Genomic DNA, 18,746 nt, shown 5'->3' with positions numbered 1-18,746 from the left:
TTTGCCATAGAAAGAATCATCTGTCCTGAGTTCAGAGTGTGCAGGGAGGCCCAGTTTGGGAGTCGATATACACCACCTCCTATCCTCCACCTCCACCCCTGCTCCGACGGCTGCCCCCCACCCCTCTCGCGGCCTGGCTCCTGTCCCCGCCTCTCTGCTGCTGCATTTATTTGGAGGACTTGGTGATCCTTCCTGTCTCCCACCCACTCTGTCAGAAGCTCTAAAGCAGCGCCATGACATCTCTCCCAAGTGACTTCTCCCTAGGCCCCAGGAAGGGAAGAAAGGAACAGGGCGGGGCCATCTGAACGGAAGCAAGAAGAGGGCGGGGCCAACTGACTTTCCCACCCACCCCTGCGCGACCAGAGTCTTTCCAGGAGCCTCCTTGAAAGGCAGGCGGGGAGTGGTACCCGCTAGGATCGTTGGCCTTTCCCGATTAACAGAAATTGACTGGAGGCCTGACAGGAAATTCAGGCAAACTTTATTGGGGCTCCTGCGCCGCAGGCTGCAGGAGGAAGTGAAAACAACAGGCTCCCTTGCTTGCTCCCAGAGGCGGCGGGGAGTTCATTCCTTATACGGGGTGAGGACAGGGGTGGATCAGGGGTCATGCAGGAGGGGTGGCTTAGGTGGTTTGCCCACCCCTCTGTGATGGTGCGTGCAGTGGGCACGCAGCAGTACCCTGCTTTTGATCCCAACACCCAGGTTTTTGCTCCTGGCTCTTCAGAAATGGTTCTCGGGTGTTATTTGGGGTTTCTTGTCTTTTTTTGTATCTTTCGGTCCAGAATTTGCCCCAACTGCGGCATGCACACGGCTATTTTTAGTCCCATATTGTTTCTTTGTATTGTCCTGGTGCAGACTTTGCTGCAAAGGTTCCCAGGTCCCAGTCCTGCAGTGAGCCAGGCTCTTCATCACCATCCTAGGGGGATGGGGCTGATGATGATGGTGATGGTGACCATGGCAACCACCAAAGACAATGACAAGCACTGGCCCAAGTTGCTTTAAAATGTCAGTTTAAACCCCACAGCAGTCCTTCCTATGCAATAGGTACAATGTATCAGGATGCCTATTTGACGAAGGACATGAAACATACACAGGAAGGGCAAGTGACTTTCCCAAAGTCACACAGCTAGTGATTAGCAGAGCCCAGATTTGAGCCCAGGCATCTGGCTCCTGCAGGGCCCTTCTAAGCGAATGCTCCTACTTGACAGATGACACTTAAGGCCCGGGGCCTGTCAGTGAGCTGCCCTAGTCTCACCCCACTCTGGGGGAAGAGTGGAAAGTGGAATCAGGTCTTCTGACTGCTACTCCAAGCAGTCCCACGCGGCCTGTGTGTCTTTGTTCATCGGAATGTCCAGAGAACAGCATGCTTCTAGCAGTTCACTTCCTTGACCCCCAGATGGACAAAGCAGACAATAGGGAAGCTTCACAAATCTACCACGTCGGTGGCTGTTGCACCCGCTGGGTGAGGCTCCAGGGTCACCTGCTGCCCTCAGAGCAGGTTTCTCTCTCATGACAGTCAAGGTCAGCGTCTCAGGGCCCGGTGTGCTGGAACACCCACTGCCATCACTCCATCTCCACCAGGACTTTGGCTTTTTCTGTCTTTGAAATGGACTGTAGTGCCTGTCCCTGCGTACAGAAGACCAGGGAGACCAGAGGTTACTTTCCATTGTCCTGGGTTTCAGGTCCCGTTTCCCTGGGGTCTCCTGGTAGTAGTGGAGAAGAGCTGGGCTTGGTCATCAGCACCTGTGAAGGGAGGGGTCAGGGTGCTGAGGACACCCCTACTCATGGTCCCTTCCCTTTGCAGCGGAGTTCACAGCCCCCCCACAGAAACCACCACGGCTCGGCGCACAGGTAGGTGCTGGCTCTGCTGAAGCTGGTAATGGATTGGAATCAGGGCCCCACAAGACTGAAGGTCTGGACTGCAAAGACTGCAGAGGCCCACAGAAAGAATCCAGTCCTGTATCCTCATTATATAGCTGAGGCCCAGAGAGGGCAAATGTCTTGTCTAAAGCCACACAACTAATTCATTAAAAAAAAAAAAAAAAAAGCAAGGGGAAGACCAGCCCCCTCCCTGACCTGGAGGAAAGCTCTCCTGTCCCAAGGAGCAGGAGGTGTGGACCCCCACTGGCTCCCTGCACCCCCGTGTTCTGGGGCAGCTACTGCTTTCTTCACTCTGGAGCAGCAGGTCTCAGCCTTGGCAGCCCATGAGAATCCTCTGAGAGCTTTGACACCGCCTGACCCCCACGCCCAGCTGATGGTTCGGTTGCTTTGCTGTGAGGCTGGCCACCAACACTTTTTTAAGATACCCAGGCAGACTCTCACATAAGAACCATTGCCCCAGAAGCAGAAGGGAAGGTGCACCGCCCCCCCCCCAGGACCAGGCACTATTATTTCAGAGAAACTTCTTGGTGGCTGAGTTGGCACCACTAGTGCATGCCCAGGAAAGAATGGTGTGTCCCTCTGACTCGCCACCCTCCCCTCCGGCCACCTGCTTCTCCTCCTCCCCTCCCCGCCACAGTCCATCCAGCCCACAGCCAACCTGGATCGGACCGACGACCTGGTGTACCTCAACGTCATGGAGCTGGTGCGGGCCGTGCTGGATCTCAAGAATGAGCTCTGCCAGCTGCCTCCCGAGGGCTACGTGGTGGTGGTGAAGGTGAGAGCCGGGGAGGAGCCGTGCACTTGGGGGACGGAGGCCACTCAGCCCATCCCTGGAAGGACGTGGAAGGGGCTGAGCTTCCCATTCTGCCTGATTAGACCCCATTAGGGCAAGGTTGTCAAAGAGAAGTTAGTCCCAGGTAGCCTCGGAAGGCAGACACCATCCCAGGAGGGCTCTTCTCAAGGGAGACATGGCATTCTCAAAAAGCAAAGGGTGGGACTTCCCTGGCGGTCCAGTGGCTGAGACTTCACCTTCCAGTACAGGGAATGTAGGTTCGATCCCTGGTCGGGGAGCTAAGATTCCCACATGCCTTGGGGTCAAAAAAACCAAAACACAAAACAGAAGTAATGTTGTAACAAATTCAATAAAGACTTTAAAAGAAAAAAGCAAAGGGTGACAGCCACGCACCCCTCTCTCTCCCAGAACGTGGGCCTGACCCTGCGGAAGCTCATCGGCAGTGTGGATGACCTCCTGCCTTCCTTGCCATCGTCTTCACGGACAGAGGTGAGTGTCTCGTCCCATCGGTGTCATCCACTGTCCCTTGCCCCCTTTTCCCGCTCCAGCTGTGTTTCAACAGGAGACCCAGAAGGGCCACCTGGGCAGCCCCATCTCTGCGAGCCTTCAGCAGGTAGCTCTGCACTGCATATTTCTGCAGGTACCACTAGGGGGCGGAGTTGGAACCCAGGGGCCTCGCCAGCTTTCCGGGGCGAATTTCCTAGTTTAGGTCTCAGATGGTGGCAGTGACTTCTTAGTGCCTGAGGACAGGCAAAGGAGGACACACACGCTCCTTTTTAGCCCCGTCCTGTCCATGATTCTTTGTCTAGTCACCCTTTTTACTAAGGTCAAGGTGAGTGTGTCACAGAAATAGCAGTTAAGGTTTCTTCAATTGATCATTTAATCTAATTTTCTTTATTTAAATGAGAAGCAACCACCGAAAACCAAAACAGGAGTGCCAGAGCTCTATCACGGAGATGGTATCAGTGGTAGGCAGAATAATGCGCCCCCACAAGATAGCTGGAAAAGACCCTGATTCTGGGAAAGATTGAAGGCAAAAGAAGAGGACAGCAGAGGATGAGATGGTTAGATACCATCAGTGACTCAACGCACATGAGTTTGAGCAAACTCCAGGAGATAGTGGAAGACAGGGGAGCCTGGCACGCTGCAGTCCATGGGGTCACAAAGAATCAGACATGACTTAGCAACTGAAAAACCACCAAAAAAAGGATGTCTGCGTCCTCAGAGCCTGTGTCTATGTGACCTTACATGACAAACAGGACTTTGCAGGTGATTAAGTTAAGGATCTTCAGATGAGAAAGTTATGCTGGATTATCCAAGTGGGTCCAATGTAGTCACAAGGGTTCTTGTAAGAAGGAGGTGGAAGCAGAGGTCTCATAAGAGTCAGAGAAGGAGATGGGATAACAGAAGCAGAGGTCGGAATGAGGCCATTGCTGGAAGGATCCACAAGCCGAGGAAGGCAGCAGCCTTGTGAAGCTGGAAAAGGCAGGGAACAAATTCTCCCCTGGAGCCGGCAGAAGGAACTTAGCTCCGCTGCCACCTGGACATTGGCCCCAGGGGACCCATTCCAGATTTGTGACCCCCAGAACTGTAAGAGCACAAATCTGACTTATTTTAAGCCACTGTGTTTGTGGTAATTTGTTACCGCGGGACTGGAAACAGAGGCAGTGCCTCTGAGCATTTGTTGGTTTTCTGTCTGGAAACCCAGTCACAGACCCCCCTCACCCCCTGCCAGGCTATAGCTTGAGCTACTACTTCCTAGTGGTTGCAGTGTAACACACAGCTGACCCACTGCGTCCCGCCACTGTCCCCACCATCTGTGACCACTCAAGACAGGCAGGACAGGGCAGGGGGCCTGGGCACTTCCCAGACCCCTTCAGGGTGGCTGTGGCAGTCCAGCGGAGCCCCCTCCGGGTTGGTCCCGCCGGGCATGAAAGCGCCACACCTAGGCACTGAAGGCCGGGCTCTTCTTTCACTTGATAAATATCTCTTGAGCGCTAAGTCTTTGTTCAGCCGTGCACTAGATCCAAGGATATAGTGGTTAATAAAACCCTACAGCCCAGACCACAGTCCGCGATCTATTGATGTGATTGTAGAGAGTGAACAGATGCCTGGAGGCACTTGACTCCTCACCATTCACTCTGTCGGGCCAGCACCCAGGCATGTTGCCAGGGAGGGACTGTTTGTGGGGCTGGATTGGAGGGGGCTGACTTGGGTAGGTTGGGGCCTGGAGGGCCTGCAGTGTTTGACCTGGACGACCTGGCTCCAACCAGCACGGGTCTTGGACTCAGCCCAGGGCTGGGTCAGCACCGAGTTGGACCTCTGTGGGGCTTCCCTGCCCTCCGGGCCTGGACTTGGCAGCCCCTCCTGTGTGCTCTTCCTGCAGATCGAGGGGACCCAGAAACTGCTCAACAAGGACCTGGCAGAGCTCATCAATAAGATGCGACTGGCCCAGCAGAACGCCGTGACTTCCCTGAGTGAGGAGTGCAAGCGGCAGATGCTCACCGCCTCCCACACGCTGGCCGTGGACGCCAAGAACCTGCTGGACGCCGTGGACCAAGCCAAGGTCGTGGCCAACCTGGCCCGCCCGCTGGCAGAGTGAAGAGGGCGGCGCCTCCCGCCCGCGTCTCCGCCCCGCCCGCCCGCTCCTCCCGGCCCCTGCCTCGCCTTCGGTCCGTGGGCCCACTTGGGGAGGGAAGGCCGAGGGGGGTCCTTCTTCCCTTGCCGTTTTGCACGTCGCCTCTCCCCCACCCTACTCCCAGACTGTGCTGCCCAGGCCCCAGCTGGACAGAGGGGACTCAGGGCTGCAGGATACCAGGGGGTGACAGAGGCTCAGAGGGAGCGCGGCTGCTGCCCGCCGGCCACTCCTGCCTGGCCCAAGGGGGTCACGCGGCAGATCCTTGTGGCCGCGATGGCTTTACGCAGGGACAGGGCAGGCCGATTGGGGAACCAAGCTAGTTCTCCTCCCTCCTCCGCCCACGGAGGTCCCCTCCCCTAGCCCCGCGCACAGAGGGAGGCACCGAGAGGGGTTTTCAGTGGGGAGGCCGGCGGCTGGTGTCATGAGGCATGGACCTGGCCTTCTTGTACAGTGTATATTGGAATTTATTTAATGTGAGTCCGTCTGGACCGACAGCCGTGGGCCCCAGTGAGGGGCGGAGCGGGGCCTGGGATGGTCAAGGGACAAGCTATTGGGAGCTGGCGCCCAGGAGGCTGTGTCCTCCTCACACAGAGAGGGGAGGGGGGGAGAAACAAGGCCAAACTGGACCTGGACGCCTTTGCATTCCTCGCCCCCTTGCTTTTCTTCCCTCCCTGGCCCCTTCCTTCTCTTTTCTTACTGTCTTTTCTTACTTATCTTTGCTCTCCCTTTCTCTCATCCACGCCCTGTCTCCCTCCCTCTCTTGTGTATGTGCAGAACACTCTTTTACCTCCTTTATATTTGACTTGTGGATGAAATAAAATTGTACCATTTGCTTTGTGGTTTGATTATTTCGTTTGTTTGAACTTCTGAGGCCCTGGAAGGAATCGATTGTGGTTCTGTTGGGCAGAGATGGAAAAGCTGAACGAAGCCAGGGCTCAACCCCCAGGGTACGGGGTAAAGCCAGGGTGCTGGGGTCAGGTACCCGCGTGCTCCAGCCCTTCGCCCCGGGTGCCTGACCCGAGGGCGGCTTTCCAGGAGGGACCCGGACAGCCTTTCCGCTGCCACAAAGAAAAGCCAGTGCATCCTCCCAGCTGCCATCCATGGAACCAGGGCTCTTTGGGGGCTGGAGGGGGTCCTAGCTGCCTGAGCAGTGACTGCGGCTTTACTTGCTCTCTTTCCTCATTTGCGAGTTGGTTGGGAGATGGAATAACCAGAGGGAACATCTCTACACCGGGAGGTCAAGGCTGGGAGCATCCCTGCTTCAGGAGAAATAGGAGGAGTGGTAGGGGGCTGGGGCTGCGTCCACAGAGCAGGAGGGGTCAGAAATAAGAATGACCCCGGGGCGGGGGGGGCGGGTCTTGGAAAGAACTGAGGCAGGTGGACTGGGCCTGGGGTGGCCAGTTTTCCCTGGAGTGTCAGGGAGAGCACGTGGGGGTGTGGAAGGGGTAGGCACCTGAGCTCCCTGCCCCCTGAGGCACCCTCTCCCCACACACCCCTCCTTTGATGTCTGAGCCTCCTCACATGGCCCCACCCCACTTCCTGGGTCCCCCATCTTGGCCCTCCCATCCCTCTTGCATCTCAGGAGCATCTTACCACCACGTCACCATCTTCACATCGTCCTCGCCACATGGTAACCCTCTGCAAAGCAAGTTCCTCCTCGCCCAACTCCTAAAACCCAGACAGGGCTCTATACCCAGCAGATTCTCAGCACATAGTATAAAAATGTCAAGCAAAGCATTCTAAGCAGACTTCCACATTTGGACTCCATGGAGAGACACCTGCAGTCAGATGGCGTTGACCCCAAAGGCGAACTCCAGAGGTGGCAGCAGGGAACGACAGTCAGCCATGCCACCTCCGGGCCAGAGCAGGCGATGTGACATCAGATCATTCCAGCCAGGAAGGGAGGGAGGAAGAGTCCGACGGTCCCCAGGAAGCAAACGAGGATAAACAACCAGAGGAATATCCTATCAATGACCATGGCCACGTACCTCCAGTCTTCCTTCACCTGCAGGGGGAGATGGGTGCACAGTGAAAGGGGAGGTGCCCCATCCACTCACAGCCCCTAGGAGGATGGTGCTGGGGGCAGTGGCAACCCCCCTGAGACCTTGGGAAGCTAAGGCAGCTGGGGAGGGGGGGAGGGGACGACAGAAGTGTCTCAAGACTCAAATACTCAAATAACCCTCGCTTAGGGATTCCCACCCTATCCCACCCCTATGACAATAGCCCAGAGCCTTTCCATGGGCTCTCAAGTTCCAGGTTATGGAAGTTCGAGACACAGAAGGTTCTAGAATCACCCAGGGGAGTGAACTCTCCCTGGAGGAGGGTGATTTTCAGCACAACACTCAGAAGTTGCAAAATGGTGAAGACTTTGTTTCCCCCACAGTTGCCTCCCCAACCACTCACCCGGCCACTTTGAAGGTAGGTGAGGGTATGGCCAGAGAAGGCTAGTAGGGGGGCATATGCAGTAGGGCTTGAGGGTTTCGTGGGATTGGGGCTCACAGCCCAGCCAAGTGCCTCCAGATTAGATAATAATTAATTTTTCTTATCTACTCAACAAGGCCACTCAGTCATAACCTCCAGGCCTTTCATCCTTCCCAAGGTTGGTGAGAAGAATTCTGTGACCCTGGGCGGTGGCCTTGTCACCTAATATGCAGAACACAGCCGGGGTGGGGTGGAGGGGAGCCCACTTGGCCCAGCCAAGCTCCTCAGGGTTTGTGGGTGAATAGTAAAGTTGACAAAGTGCCCAGAGCCCAGGACACGGACGGGGAAGGGGAGCCCAGCAGGACAAAGCAGCAGGCTGGTTTGGGGGGACCTCCTGAGGGAACTCCCTCTGCCCGCTCCGCTCACCCCCGTCTGCCCACCTATGAGCACTGGTGGGACATGGCTGGCATGAGGATGGCGTGGGTGATCCATCCGCCTCTGTCCTGCTGCCTCCCAGTTAAGCTGAGCTGGGACAGCCTTTACTGCCGTTCTGCCAATAAGTGTCATAAGAGCTGCCAGCCAGCTGTTCTCCTTCACAATGTATTCCAGATTCCAAGGCCATGCCTAAGGGAGATGGTCCTTGTGGAGGAGACTGGGTTGGTGTAAGCCAACACCCTCGGGGGAGGGGGAGTGGTTCCATTCTAGGCTGGTAGAGTCACCCAGGGGAGGGACCCTCCCCCCTCCCCCAGCCCCCACTCACCGAGGAATCAGCATCCTCAGCCCGCAGGTGATCAGCAATGTAGCGCACACCCTCCAGGGCCTTCTGTACCCGCGGGGACAGCAGGAGTCCGCCGTCCAGCACCTGGGCTTCTGCCTTGGGACCCGAGGCCCCTGGGTGCAGACTCCCATGGGTGTAGACGCCCACGGAGGGGGACAAAGGGCCCGCACACGCCCATCTGCCTTCCTCCTCCTCCTCCTCTCTCTCCTCCACATCCACGTTGGTCTCCAGCCAGCGATAGGAGGGGCAGAGCTTCAGATCCGGAGGGACTCGGAGCTCCAAGGGTGGCAATGGCCGGCTTATGAGAAGCCAGCGGGACACACAGCCCAGAAAGGCCACCCGCACCCAGTGGGGCATGTTGTGGGTGCTGGCGGAGCGGTGGTGGACGTTGAGCACGAAGACGGTGATGACGATGGACAGGGTGACGAAGATCATGGTGAAGAGCAGGTACTCGCTGATGAGTGGGATGACCAGCGAGGTGGACGGGATGATCTCGGTGATCAGCAGCAGGAAGACGGTGAGCGAGAGCAGCACAGAGATGCACAGCGTGATCTTCTCCCCACAGTCGGAGGGCAGGTAGAAAACCAGCACGGTGAGGCAGGAGATGAGCAGGCAGGGGATGATGAGGTTGATGGTGTAGAACAGGGGCAGGCGCCGGATGACGAAGTAGTAGGTGACGTCGGCGTAGACCTCGTCGCAACAATCGTACTTCTTGGTGTTGTAGGTGCCCGTGGCATTGACGATGGCCCACTCACCACTCTCCCAGTAGTCCTTCAGGTCCACCGTCTGCTCCATCTGCACCAGGTCGATCTTGGCCTTGTCGTACGACCAGGAGCCAAACTTCATCTTGCAGTTCTGCTGGTCGAAGGGGAAGAAGGTGACGTCGATGCTGCAGGAACTCTTGTAGATGGCGGGCGGTACCCAGTGCACCATGCCCGAGGAGAAGAGGTGGGCCTTGGTCATGTGGGTCACCACGAACTCCCCATCTGCACTGAGGAGAGGAGAGGCATTGGGGGGGCACCTGGGGAACCCCAGCTGCCCAACCCAGGCTACTCCAGATAACTACCAGCAGGGGGACCCCAATAACACAGCCAGACCACACCGGGCTGTTGGGACTTGAACAAGCAAGACTCTTCAGCACACAGGCAGCTAGAGCTACCTGCGTTGTCTTTCAGACACCATCTTCCTCACTACAAAAGTAGGAATTTTGAAGAATATAGGAAAGTACCAAGAATTTTTAAAATAATCACTGTTGATGATATATGTATACATATACATATATATATCACATATATTTGATCATCATCTAGACAACACATATAGAATTTTTATATATTTGTGATCACAGGGTATATACATAGTTTGATGGCCTGTTTGTATTCATTTAACATTTTAGGGTAATTGTGCTGCGACCCCATGGACTGGAACCACCCAAGCTCCTCTGTCCATGGGACTTCCCGGGTAAGATACTGGAGTGGGCTGCCATTTCCTTCTCCAGGGGACTCAGGGATTGAACCCATTTCCTGTGTCTCCTGCATTGGCAGGCAGATTCTTTGCTGCTGAGCCGCCCTGGTTGTTTTATATTATACCCCACACCATCTGCCATAGGTGGCGATGAAGCCCCTCTCCTAGTGGTCTTGTCTTTTCTACCTGGCAGTTTAGTTTCTTCCTCAGCAGAGACTTGATAATTTTGCTGGTGAAGGAGGAATCCATCCAGTTAACAGGCATATTTGAGTCAGCTGCCCCCACCAGGGCCACTATAGGGACTGTTGGGGGGGATGGGATGGGAGACTCAAGCCTGCCCTGAGGGAACCACAAAGAAAAGACGAGCCCAGAACATCTACAGTTCAAGGGAGGCAGTTTGGCAACAGCATTAGGAGGCCAATCAGAGTGCTCCCCAACAACTATTGGGGGGAGCTCCCTTCCGGTGAGCAAGTTGCCATTTTAGCAAAGCCTTGATGGGTGGATGGTAGGATCTGGCAGAAAGCTGGGGTGGAGAGTGGACCAGCAGAGCTTCCGCGGAACAAGGAATGGAGGATGAAAGGCTATGGCTCACAGACAATGCTTGGGCTGGGGACCTGCTGGAAGGTGAGTTGGGGGCGGGGGTGGGGCCTAGGTGGGAGTGGTGAGAGAGGAGGCCAGCAGCCTCCTGAGGCTACCCATCTAAGGGCCCATAAGGATGCTGGTGACACTGGAACAGTGGTGACCAGCCCAATAGGGCTTCCTGGGAGCCTGAGTCCCTGACTGCCCCTGAAAAGTGGCGCAATGGGCTCTTGGCCCCCAGCCATACTTCCCTCCGCTGATTCCACGGTCAATCCTAAAAGCAGGTGAACCAGAACACACAGGAAGAGACACTTCTTTCCCTTGCAGTAGTTCCAGGCTAGAGATTTAAGTCGATTGGAAACCAGAATTTTGAAAAGGAGGTACAAACGGATGAGGGCAAAAGTTTGTTTGATTTTTGAAGACATTATACTCAATGACCACTAGATGGCACCATGGGCCCCTACTTTGAGGAAAGACCCAAACACTGTCCCGGGTCTTCTTAACCCGAAGCGGAGGGTTTGGCTGGAGGAGAGACCTTTCTTTAAATGTCTGTAAGAATTTGATTTGAACTTTTGTTCTATCAGAGGAATTTCCTGTTATAATCAGGTAACACTGGCCTTGTTGGCAGTCCTAAAACTCCAGGCCCTGGCTGATGCGAGGACTGTGCTCCTGCGCTCTGCCAGAATGGAGAAGCAGAAACGAGAGGGATCCTAAGTGCGGTGAGTGGTCAGTGTGAGACAGTGCAGATGATCCCTGCCGAATGTGTGTTTACAGAGATGGCTCAGATGAAAGGGCTCTGGGCCTGATTGGGGCTGGGCAGTGTAAAGGGATCACTGTCATCTGTTTCCCTTTATTCTATTGTTTAAAAATAGCTTTTTCCAAATTTGGGTCAAATGAATTGGGAAACGCTGGGCTCAGGGGGTGTCTTGTCTGTCCAACTTCTAACAACATTTAAAAATGACATTTTCCAAAGGACTAGGGATGGGGTGCCAAAGGGGGTTTAATGACATACAAGGTTTTCTAGAATTATTTGACCACAAAACTATTTTTCATACCTAGTCCTATCTCCAGGGACTAGTGCTTTCTGGAGCCCCACTTTAGAAAACTTTTTTAGACAAGTATCATGCCAAACATCTCTTAATTTTCAGTTCTTGACTTCTAAATAAAGAATTACTGGCTACTAAACATAAATGAAGTTGTAATTCTTTATATCTTCTATTTAAAAAAAAAAAAAACAACCGACCTGGCCCTCTGGGGCTCTCTTAAGATTCCCCTGACATTTTTTTTGGGGGGGGGGTGCTTCTTTGGGGGCTCAGTAAAGAATCTGCCTGCTAATGCAGGAGACCCAGGTTCAATCCTTGGGTCAGGAAGATCCCCTGGAGAACTTTTAGTCCTTACACTCAAAGACAGGTCTTTCTTGGTTCTGAATACAAGGCAACTATAAATAATATTTTTAAATGTCACTTCCGCCCCCTTCAAAGGTGCTACCGGGAGATGCTGCTTACCTGTTCCAACAATCATGCCATCCTGCAAAAACGCCAACCCTTAAGGCATTGTTTTCACAACCTGCACCAACCGCATTTTTCAAACAATATTCAGTGTTGGCAAATCTGTGTCCCACTAGCAGAGCGCAGGCACGGATATATAGTAGGTGCTCAGTAAACTTGGGGTGTATGAGTGAAAGCATGAAATGAAAGAAGAGAATCAAGAAAAGGTGGAGCGTCGAGCAAAGCAGGAGTTTGAGAGGAAGGCAAGGCAGCTGGGCCACGAGGGGGCGCGCCTCCCAAGGCCAACGCAGCCCAGCATCAGGTTACCCGCCCCTCGCAGGCACGGTGTCCCAGGACCCCAGCCGCTTCCTACTTGTTGTAGAGGACTATGTCTGGGATCCAGATCATCTCCGAAGGGACGCGGAGGGATGTGATGTTGCCGAAATCGACCGGGTTCCAGCGCAGCTTGTAGTCGCTCCACTCCTGTGAGTGGGGAAGGGAGTCCCGTAAGCGGCCCTGCCAGGGGAGGGGGTCTGGGGAAACCTCGGGCAGCTTAGGGACGCCCCGCAGCCGATTACAGAGCATCCGGAGCTCCTCACCCGGTCCTGCAGCATAGATAGGGCCACGATGCCCCCAAAGGGCCCTGAGACGGGAAAGGGGAGTTCGGTCTAAGACGACCAAGCTCTCGGTTTGCCCCAACTCTAGTACTCAAAGTCCGGGTCACATCTGACCGTGGATCACCCTACTCCCGCCTTTGTTATGCCGGTTCCTAGCTGGATGACCCCGGCAAGCAACCTCACTCATTTATAGTAACTTTTTTTTTTCAGTGCATCACAGTTTGCAAAGGTTTTTCACACCCTCTGTCTAGCAAGAGCCTCAATGGGAAGAGCTGGGCAAAGAGGGCAGAGCAGGTAGAAGTACTGCCCCATCTAACAGATAAGAAAACTGAGGACCAGATGGGTAAAAACAACACATCAGAGTTACACAGCTGAGAAAGGACAGTCAACCAGTGACTTTCCAACTGAGCGCCCCCTGCTGCTCCAGAGCGCCCCCTGCTGCTGCTGCTGCTGCTGCTAAGTCCCGCTAGTAGCCCTGATTCCACTGGCTGGTTCATGTGAATCTGTGTTTTTCAAGTGAAGCTTGGAGGGTATGGCGTCAGCAAGTGGCGGCGCTAGGGCTTGAACCCAAGTCTCCGAGTCGTCAAACTTGCCCTAATTCTAGGGGTCATTTTCCTTTTGTGCATTTTCACTAAAATAGTGCAGTGGTGCACTGTTGAAAAGGCTCCCGTGCATGGTAACCTTTCCCCTCTAAGGATAGCTGTGCAACATTTATACAAACTCATCAACTGGGCAGGGGGTCCAAGAAGGAAAACAGGAGGCTTTGGAGGAGGCAGGCACATGAGAGGAAAAGCACTGATCCTGCTCAGTGATTCCCAGATTTCAAGCACTCAAGCCCCAACTTCATAAGTTTTGCCCATATATGTGCACCACCTTAGCAGTGTGTTAGCGTTTACTTAGCTTTAGTATTAAGCATTTACTTAATATTTTCCTTTAAACTGATTCACTAGTTTTAAACTTACATAAATTTCTGAATTTTACATCATGAAGTAGCTGGAAAACCCACATGATTTGAAGCCATCTACTAAAATATAAATGTATAACTTTTTTTTTAAGAGGTTTTGAAGCCAACTAAAATCATCTCAAGAAACCGCCATTGGTAGCAAAACCACGCTTGGGAAGACATTGGCTTAGCCGTGGTGCTAATTACTTGTGTGTAGGTGAAAGCTTTGAAGAAGGAAATGGCAACCCACTCCAGTACTCTTGCCTGGAAAATCCCATGGATGGAGAAGCCTGGTAGGCTACAGTCCATGGGATCTCAAAGAGTCAGACATGACTGAGCGACTTCACTTTCACTTTCAGGTGAAGGCTTAGACAGAAAGACAAGCCAGATTGCAAAAACAGGAAAGATAAAAATGTTCCTAAAATTGTCACGATTTTTCAGGACATTGAGGAACCATTTTGAAACGGATTGGTCTTTATAAATATTTCCCTTTCCCCCAGTCCATTGTGTGTCAAGTTTTCAGATTCAACCAACAGTTGAGGGGCATCCACACCAAGTTGGGTTATATGAATTGGCAAATAGATTGTAGTATCCCCATCTTACAGATGAGAAAAGTGAGGCTGAGACTAACTTGCATGGTGTCACAGGCTGGCCAGAGACGGTGCTGTTGGCCTGACTCTTGCTGCAGTGCTTCTTTCTCTCTTTACTACCCCAGCCCCTGAAGCCAAGATAACTGGCCCACAGGGACACTGGCAGTCACCCAGGTTCAAGATATGGTCTTTGCACTGCTGTGGCCTCCCAAGTCCCTTCATGGCTCTGCATCTCCTCTGTAAAGAGGAACCTCATGGCCCCCACAGTTCCAAGGTCAACAGCATCAGAGGGGTCTGATCCATGCCATCCATCTAAACATCCAGTTGTCAAGTCTGAATGGCCAGCAGACAGCCCCACACGACCTCCAGCCTATGGAGCGGGAATGGCACATTGGACACTCACAGTATCATGTTCATTCCAAAGACTCAGACAGGACATCCCTGGTGGTCCAGGGTTAAGAATCTGGCTTGTTACTGTATAGCACAAAGAACTATAGTCAATATCTTATAATAACCTATAGTGGAAAATAATTTCAAAAATAATGCATGTGTATATGTATAACTGAATCACACAAAAAAGAAACCTACTTTTTAAATTTAGTTATGTTTATCTCTTTGCCAGTTCTTCTAAATGTCCTGTGGACATCTAATAACAGCATATGAGATACAAAAGTTTAAATATATTTGTGTAGGCTATAAGATTTATACGAACTAATATAAATGGAAATCTATCATATTTTAGTTGTTAATAACATCATTCAAGATGCTCCTATTCTTATTTTTTCTGCACTTGATAAAATATTCTGAGAAAGATGTTAACATATCTCACTATTATATATTTTATTCTTTTCCCTTCTATTTCTTCTGATTTTTGCTTTGTATATCTTAGTTTCTCTATGTTAAGTGTCTAATGGTTTATGATGTCTATCTTCTTTGTGCATTGTACCTTTTTTCATTAAAAATATTCATCTTTGTTTCATTTAACAATAAATTAATTTTAAGAAAAGAATCTGGCTTGCAATGCAGCAGATACGGGTTGGACCCCTGGTTTGGGACGATCCCACACGCTGGGGAGCGGCTAAGCCCGCGTGCAGCAACTACTGAAGCCCAAGCGCCCCCCATACTCTGCAACGAGAAGCATGCACCCCGCAATTAGAGAAAGCCCATGTGCCACAACGAAGACCCAGCGCAGCCAAAAATACAAAATAAATATATATATATTTTAAAATGACTCATACAGAAATGTCCATCACAATTCTGATGGTTATGGTTTTCAAAGTGCCAGCCTCTGAGATGGGGAGGGTTAGGTTGCCAGTGGGTTGGGGAAAAGACACCATGGGAGGGACGTAGGCAAAGGGCTGGGCCCTCTTTCTCGTCTTCTCCCATCTCCACTTCAGGGTCAGTGTGAGCATGAGGAGGGCAAGGGAGAGAGATCTAAAAAACCCGTGCACCCGAGTTCTGCCCTTGTGAGTGGCATGTCAAAGAGGGCCGCCCACCCATTACCAGCACTGATGCTGAGCCAGTTTCTGGTTAAGAGGCAGCAACTACATTTCCTGTCTCGTGGGACCCTTTCCCTGGGGTCCCTGGGCCATCAGGTGAGGAGTCCAGCTCCTCTTCTGGAGAGAACAGATGGAGAGACCCTGAAAGTGCCTGGAGGAGAAGGCATGGCTGGGCCTGGCTTCCAGAGTCTTTCAGAACCTTCCAGACATCCCTGCTGAGGGATGGACATGTGAGTGAAACCACCTTGGACCCTCCAGCCACCAGCCAAGTGCCACCAGGAGTCCCCAAGCAAAGCACTAAAACGCCTGGCCATAAAATCTCTTGATATGATAAGCTGTCTGTTGCTTTAAGCTGGGAGGTTTGGGGAAGCCTGTTAGGCAGCGTCGACACAGAACGCTCAGTATTCTCCAGTAGAGGGAGCCTGGGATACCGAGTGGGACACACCTGGCCGCTCTCTTCTAGCCGAGATGCACTCTGCTTCGGTTTCCCTCGGCTGTAAAGCGGGCAGAATAAAACCGCCCATGTTTTCAGTGACAGTTCAGTGAGCTGACCTGCAAATGTAGCAGGGATGTAGGCAAGGTCCACTCCCGGGAAGGGGACCACGTGGCTCTTGTAGGTGGAGTCTCTGACACCGGACTCAGAGCCTGGCCACAGGAGCACAGCCCCTCGCAAGGAGCGGCCTGCAATCGGCTGGCTTTGCTGAGTGGCAAGTCTCAGGCAAAAGGTGGATTTAGAATCATGCTGCTAGTGAAAGAGTCCTGGGAGGGTCTAGGGTTCTTGAGTTCCCACCCAGCTCCTGCCTCGCCCCGGGGAGGGACACTCACCTGCTTTAGCCAGACGTTGGTAGTCATCATCTGGTTCTTCTCATCCTGACCAGTAGCGGGAGAGAAAGCAGTTAGACTGAGGAGCCAGCCCCAGAAAACAGGGCAGAGTGGGAGGAGCTGATTCAGGACCCCACTCACCAAAGAAGCTTTGACATGACACCCCAAGTCCAGCCCACCCTCCACCCCTCCTGGTACTGCCCTCTTCACTCTGATTCTTCAGGATCACACAGGACTCTGGGGCCTCTGGGCTTATGTCAGGTGACACAAGTCAGGCATTTAGAAAACCCACTGTTGCCAATCAACGCCCTCCCTGGAGGGGCTCCAGGGCTGAGAGTGGAAGGGAGACAACACCTGTGACATTGAAGGGTGATGCTCTGACTGAGGTGGGCTGGGAGGGCTGGAGATGGGGAGGAACAGAGGAGCCCTGGAAAGGGGTCCGTGCCCGGGGCTGATCCCAAGGGGGAAGGATAGGAGGACAGACGCACCACATCGATGAGCTGGGCGATAGACAGCCCGAAGCGCACGATCACCACGTCTGAGGTGTTGGGCACCGGCCTCGCCCAGCGGTTGTAGCCCCTAAAGAGGTGTTTGAAGAGGCGGTCCTCAGCTTGGGTTTGGGGGGCCCTCTCCGAGGATACTGTTGGACAGGAGGGGAGATGGGGTTTCCAGGAGTCCGTGGTGCTGGGCGCTTGGTTTTTTCTCCCATCCAACCAGAGCCACTCAGCCTCACTGAACCTTAGTTTTCCTTATCTGCAAAATGGGCACACTAATCCAGTACCTATGTCAAAACACTGCTGAGAATGAAATATAATAACGTCTGTTTGAGCTTACAAAGCAGCTGATCAGTGCATAGTCGGCACTCAAGCAATATCAGTTACTCTGTGACAACTGGGTAAGGACTGATGCTGAAGCTGAAGCTCCAGTACTTTGGCCACCTAATGCAAAGAGCTGATTCATTGGAAAAGACCCTGATGCTGGAAAAGATTGAGGGCAGGAGGAGAAGGGGGCAGCAGAGCATGAGATGATTAAATGGCATCATCGACTCAATGGACATGAGTTTGAGCAAACTCCAGGAGATGGTGAAGGACAGAAAAGCCTGGCGTGCCAAAGTCGATGAGGTCACAAAGAGTCAGACACAACTTAGCAACTGAAGAGCAACAACAATGGATAAGGGGTGAAAACAAGTGCTCAGAGGGGTGCAGAGCAGTGGGAAGAAGTCAGGCAGAGGGACAAGATTAAGCCTGAAACTGAGGAGACCCAAGGGATAGCAAACTGTGAGAAGCACCTGATTGTGTGGGGTGAGCTGGCCCCGGGAGCTTTCACTCCCATTCTCTTATAAGGAACCTCTAAAGCTAACCATGAAATTCTCTGCCACTCGGAGACTTTCCCCTGTTTTTCCTCAAACCCCTGGTATCTGCTCCTTCTCATCAGCTAGGCAAAGTGTCCCCAGATTGTCTGATGGAATCACTCTTGTCTGGTTTCACCCTGTTCTGCAAACAGCTTCACCTCTTCAGGATTCTCCTGCCCGAGCAGGTCGAGAACCACTGCTCTAAAATTCAAAACACCGACAGCAGCTGCCATGTGTGTTTCTCAGGTGTGAGTCACTAGCCTTCATTCCAGGTCACACACCCAAGAGCCCTGGGAGGGTCACAGCACAGGTAGCAATTTGCAAATGGGGAGCACTGAGCTTCGGAGGTTCAGATGCCACAGCGAGCGCCCCCTACCTTCCCGCGATGGAACAGCTACCCCACCCCCACCCCGAGGCTCTGGCGGGCCACCACCAACCCACTTTCATCAGTTTCAACCCAAGGCATGTGCGCTCACGCGTGTGACAGGATGCCCTGGGGACCGCCCCCGCTCACCTGCCGGGATCAGAAGAAGCCACCAGAGCCCGAGCTTTGTCTTGAACGGGAGCACAAGCCGGGAGGGACCCATGGCTTCAGAGGAGGGATCTGGCTGCGGCTGGACATCAGAAGGAAGGCCGGCTTGGGGCTGACTGTGGGTTGAAGCTGGGACCACTCCCCCAAGAGGGCATGGGGATCTAGCACAGCAGAACTCCCTGGGGGATTCCGAAAGGCTTCCCTCTCACCTTAGAACCTGAGTGAGACCAGCAAAGTGTTCTTAGGGTGATGCCTCCTTGACACAAGAACGCATCACCTCCAGTGCCTCACACCTTTGACCTCATTTGGACCTCCCATCAATCCTAGGAAGGTAAGGGGAAGGGGATAGTAGTG

The 18,746-nt window shown here is 53.1% G+C and overlaps 2 protein-coding genes across 7 annotated transcripts in view; one reads left to right on the top strand and one right to left on the bottom strand.

Moving 5' to 3' along the window:
• Positions 1–6,142, top strand: part of PTK2B (protein tyrosine kinase 2 beta) — a 132,825-nt gene extending 126,683 nt beyond the window's left edge. For all 6 annotated transcript variants that reach the window (XM_061163839.1, XM_061163841.1, XM_061163840.1 and 3 more), the window contains 4 exons: positions 1,802–1,848; positions 2,516–2,653; positions 3,080–3,160; positions 5,058–6,142. In XM_061163839.1, coding sequence (XP_061019822.1) covers positions 1,802–1,848; positions 2,516–2,653; positions 3,080–3,160; positions 5,058–5,273 — 482 coding nt within the window. In that variant the 3' untranslated portion in view covers positions 5,274–6,142. The remainder of the gene's footprint in view (positions 1–1,801; positions 1,849–2,515; positions 2,654–3,079; positions 3,161–5,057) is intronic.
• CHRNA2 (cholinergic receptor nicotinic alpha 2 subunit) lies at positions 1,545–18,447 on the bottom strand. The gene is made up of 7 exons (XM_061163846.1): positions 18,375–18,447; positions 16,998–17,149; positions 16,513–16,557; positions 12,412–12,521; positions 8,491–9,499; positions 6,903–7,314; positions 1,545–1,623 (listed from the first exon to the last, which is right to left on the bottom strand). The coding sequence occupies exons 1-6, from the start codon at positions 18,445–18,447 to the stop codon at positions 7,189–7,191; spliced, it is 1,515 nt and encodes a 504-aa protein (XP_061019829.1). The 3' UTR covers positions 1,545–1,623; positions 6,903–7,188.
• Between the last annotated feature and the right edge of the window lie 299 nt (positions 18,448–18,746).

The sequence above is a fragment of the Dama dama genome, chromosome 16 (genome assembly GCF_033118175.1).
Source record: "Dama dama isolate Ldn47 chromosome 16, ASM3311817v1, whole genome shotgun sequence".
NCBI lineage: Eukaryota > Metazoa > Chordata > Mammalia > Artiodactyla > Cervidae > Dama > Dama dama.
The sequence above is the reverse complement of the archived record's forward strand: the minus strand, read 5'-3'. Positions and strand labels throughout refer to the sequence as shown.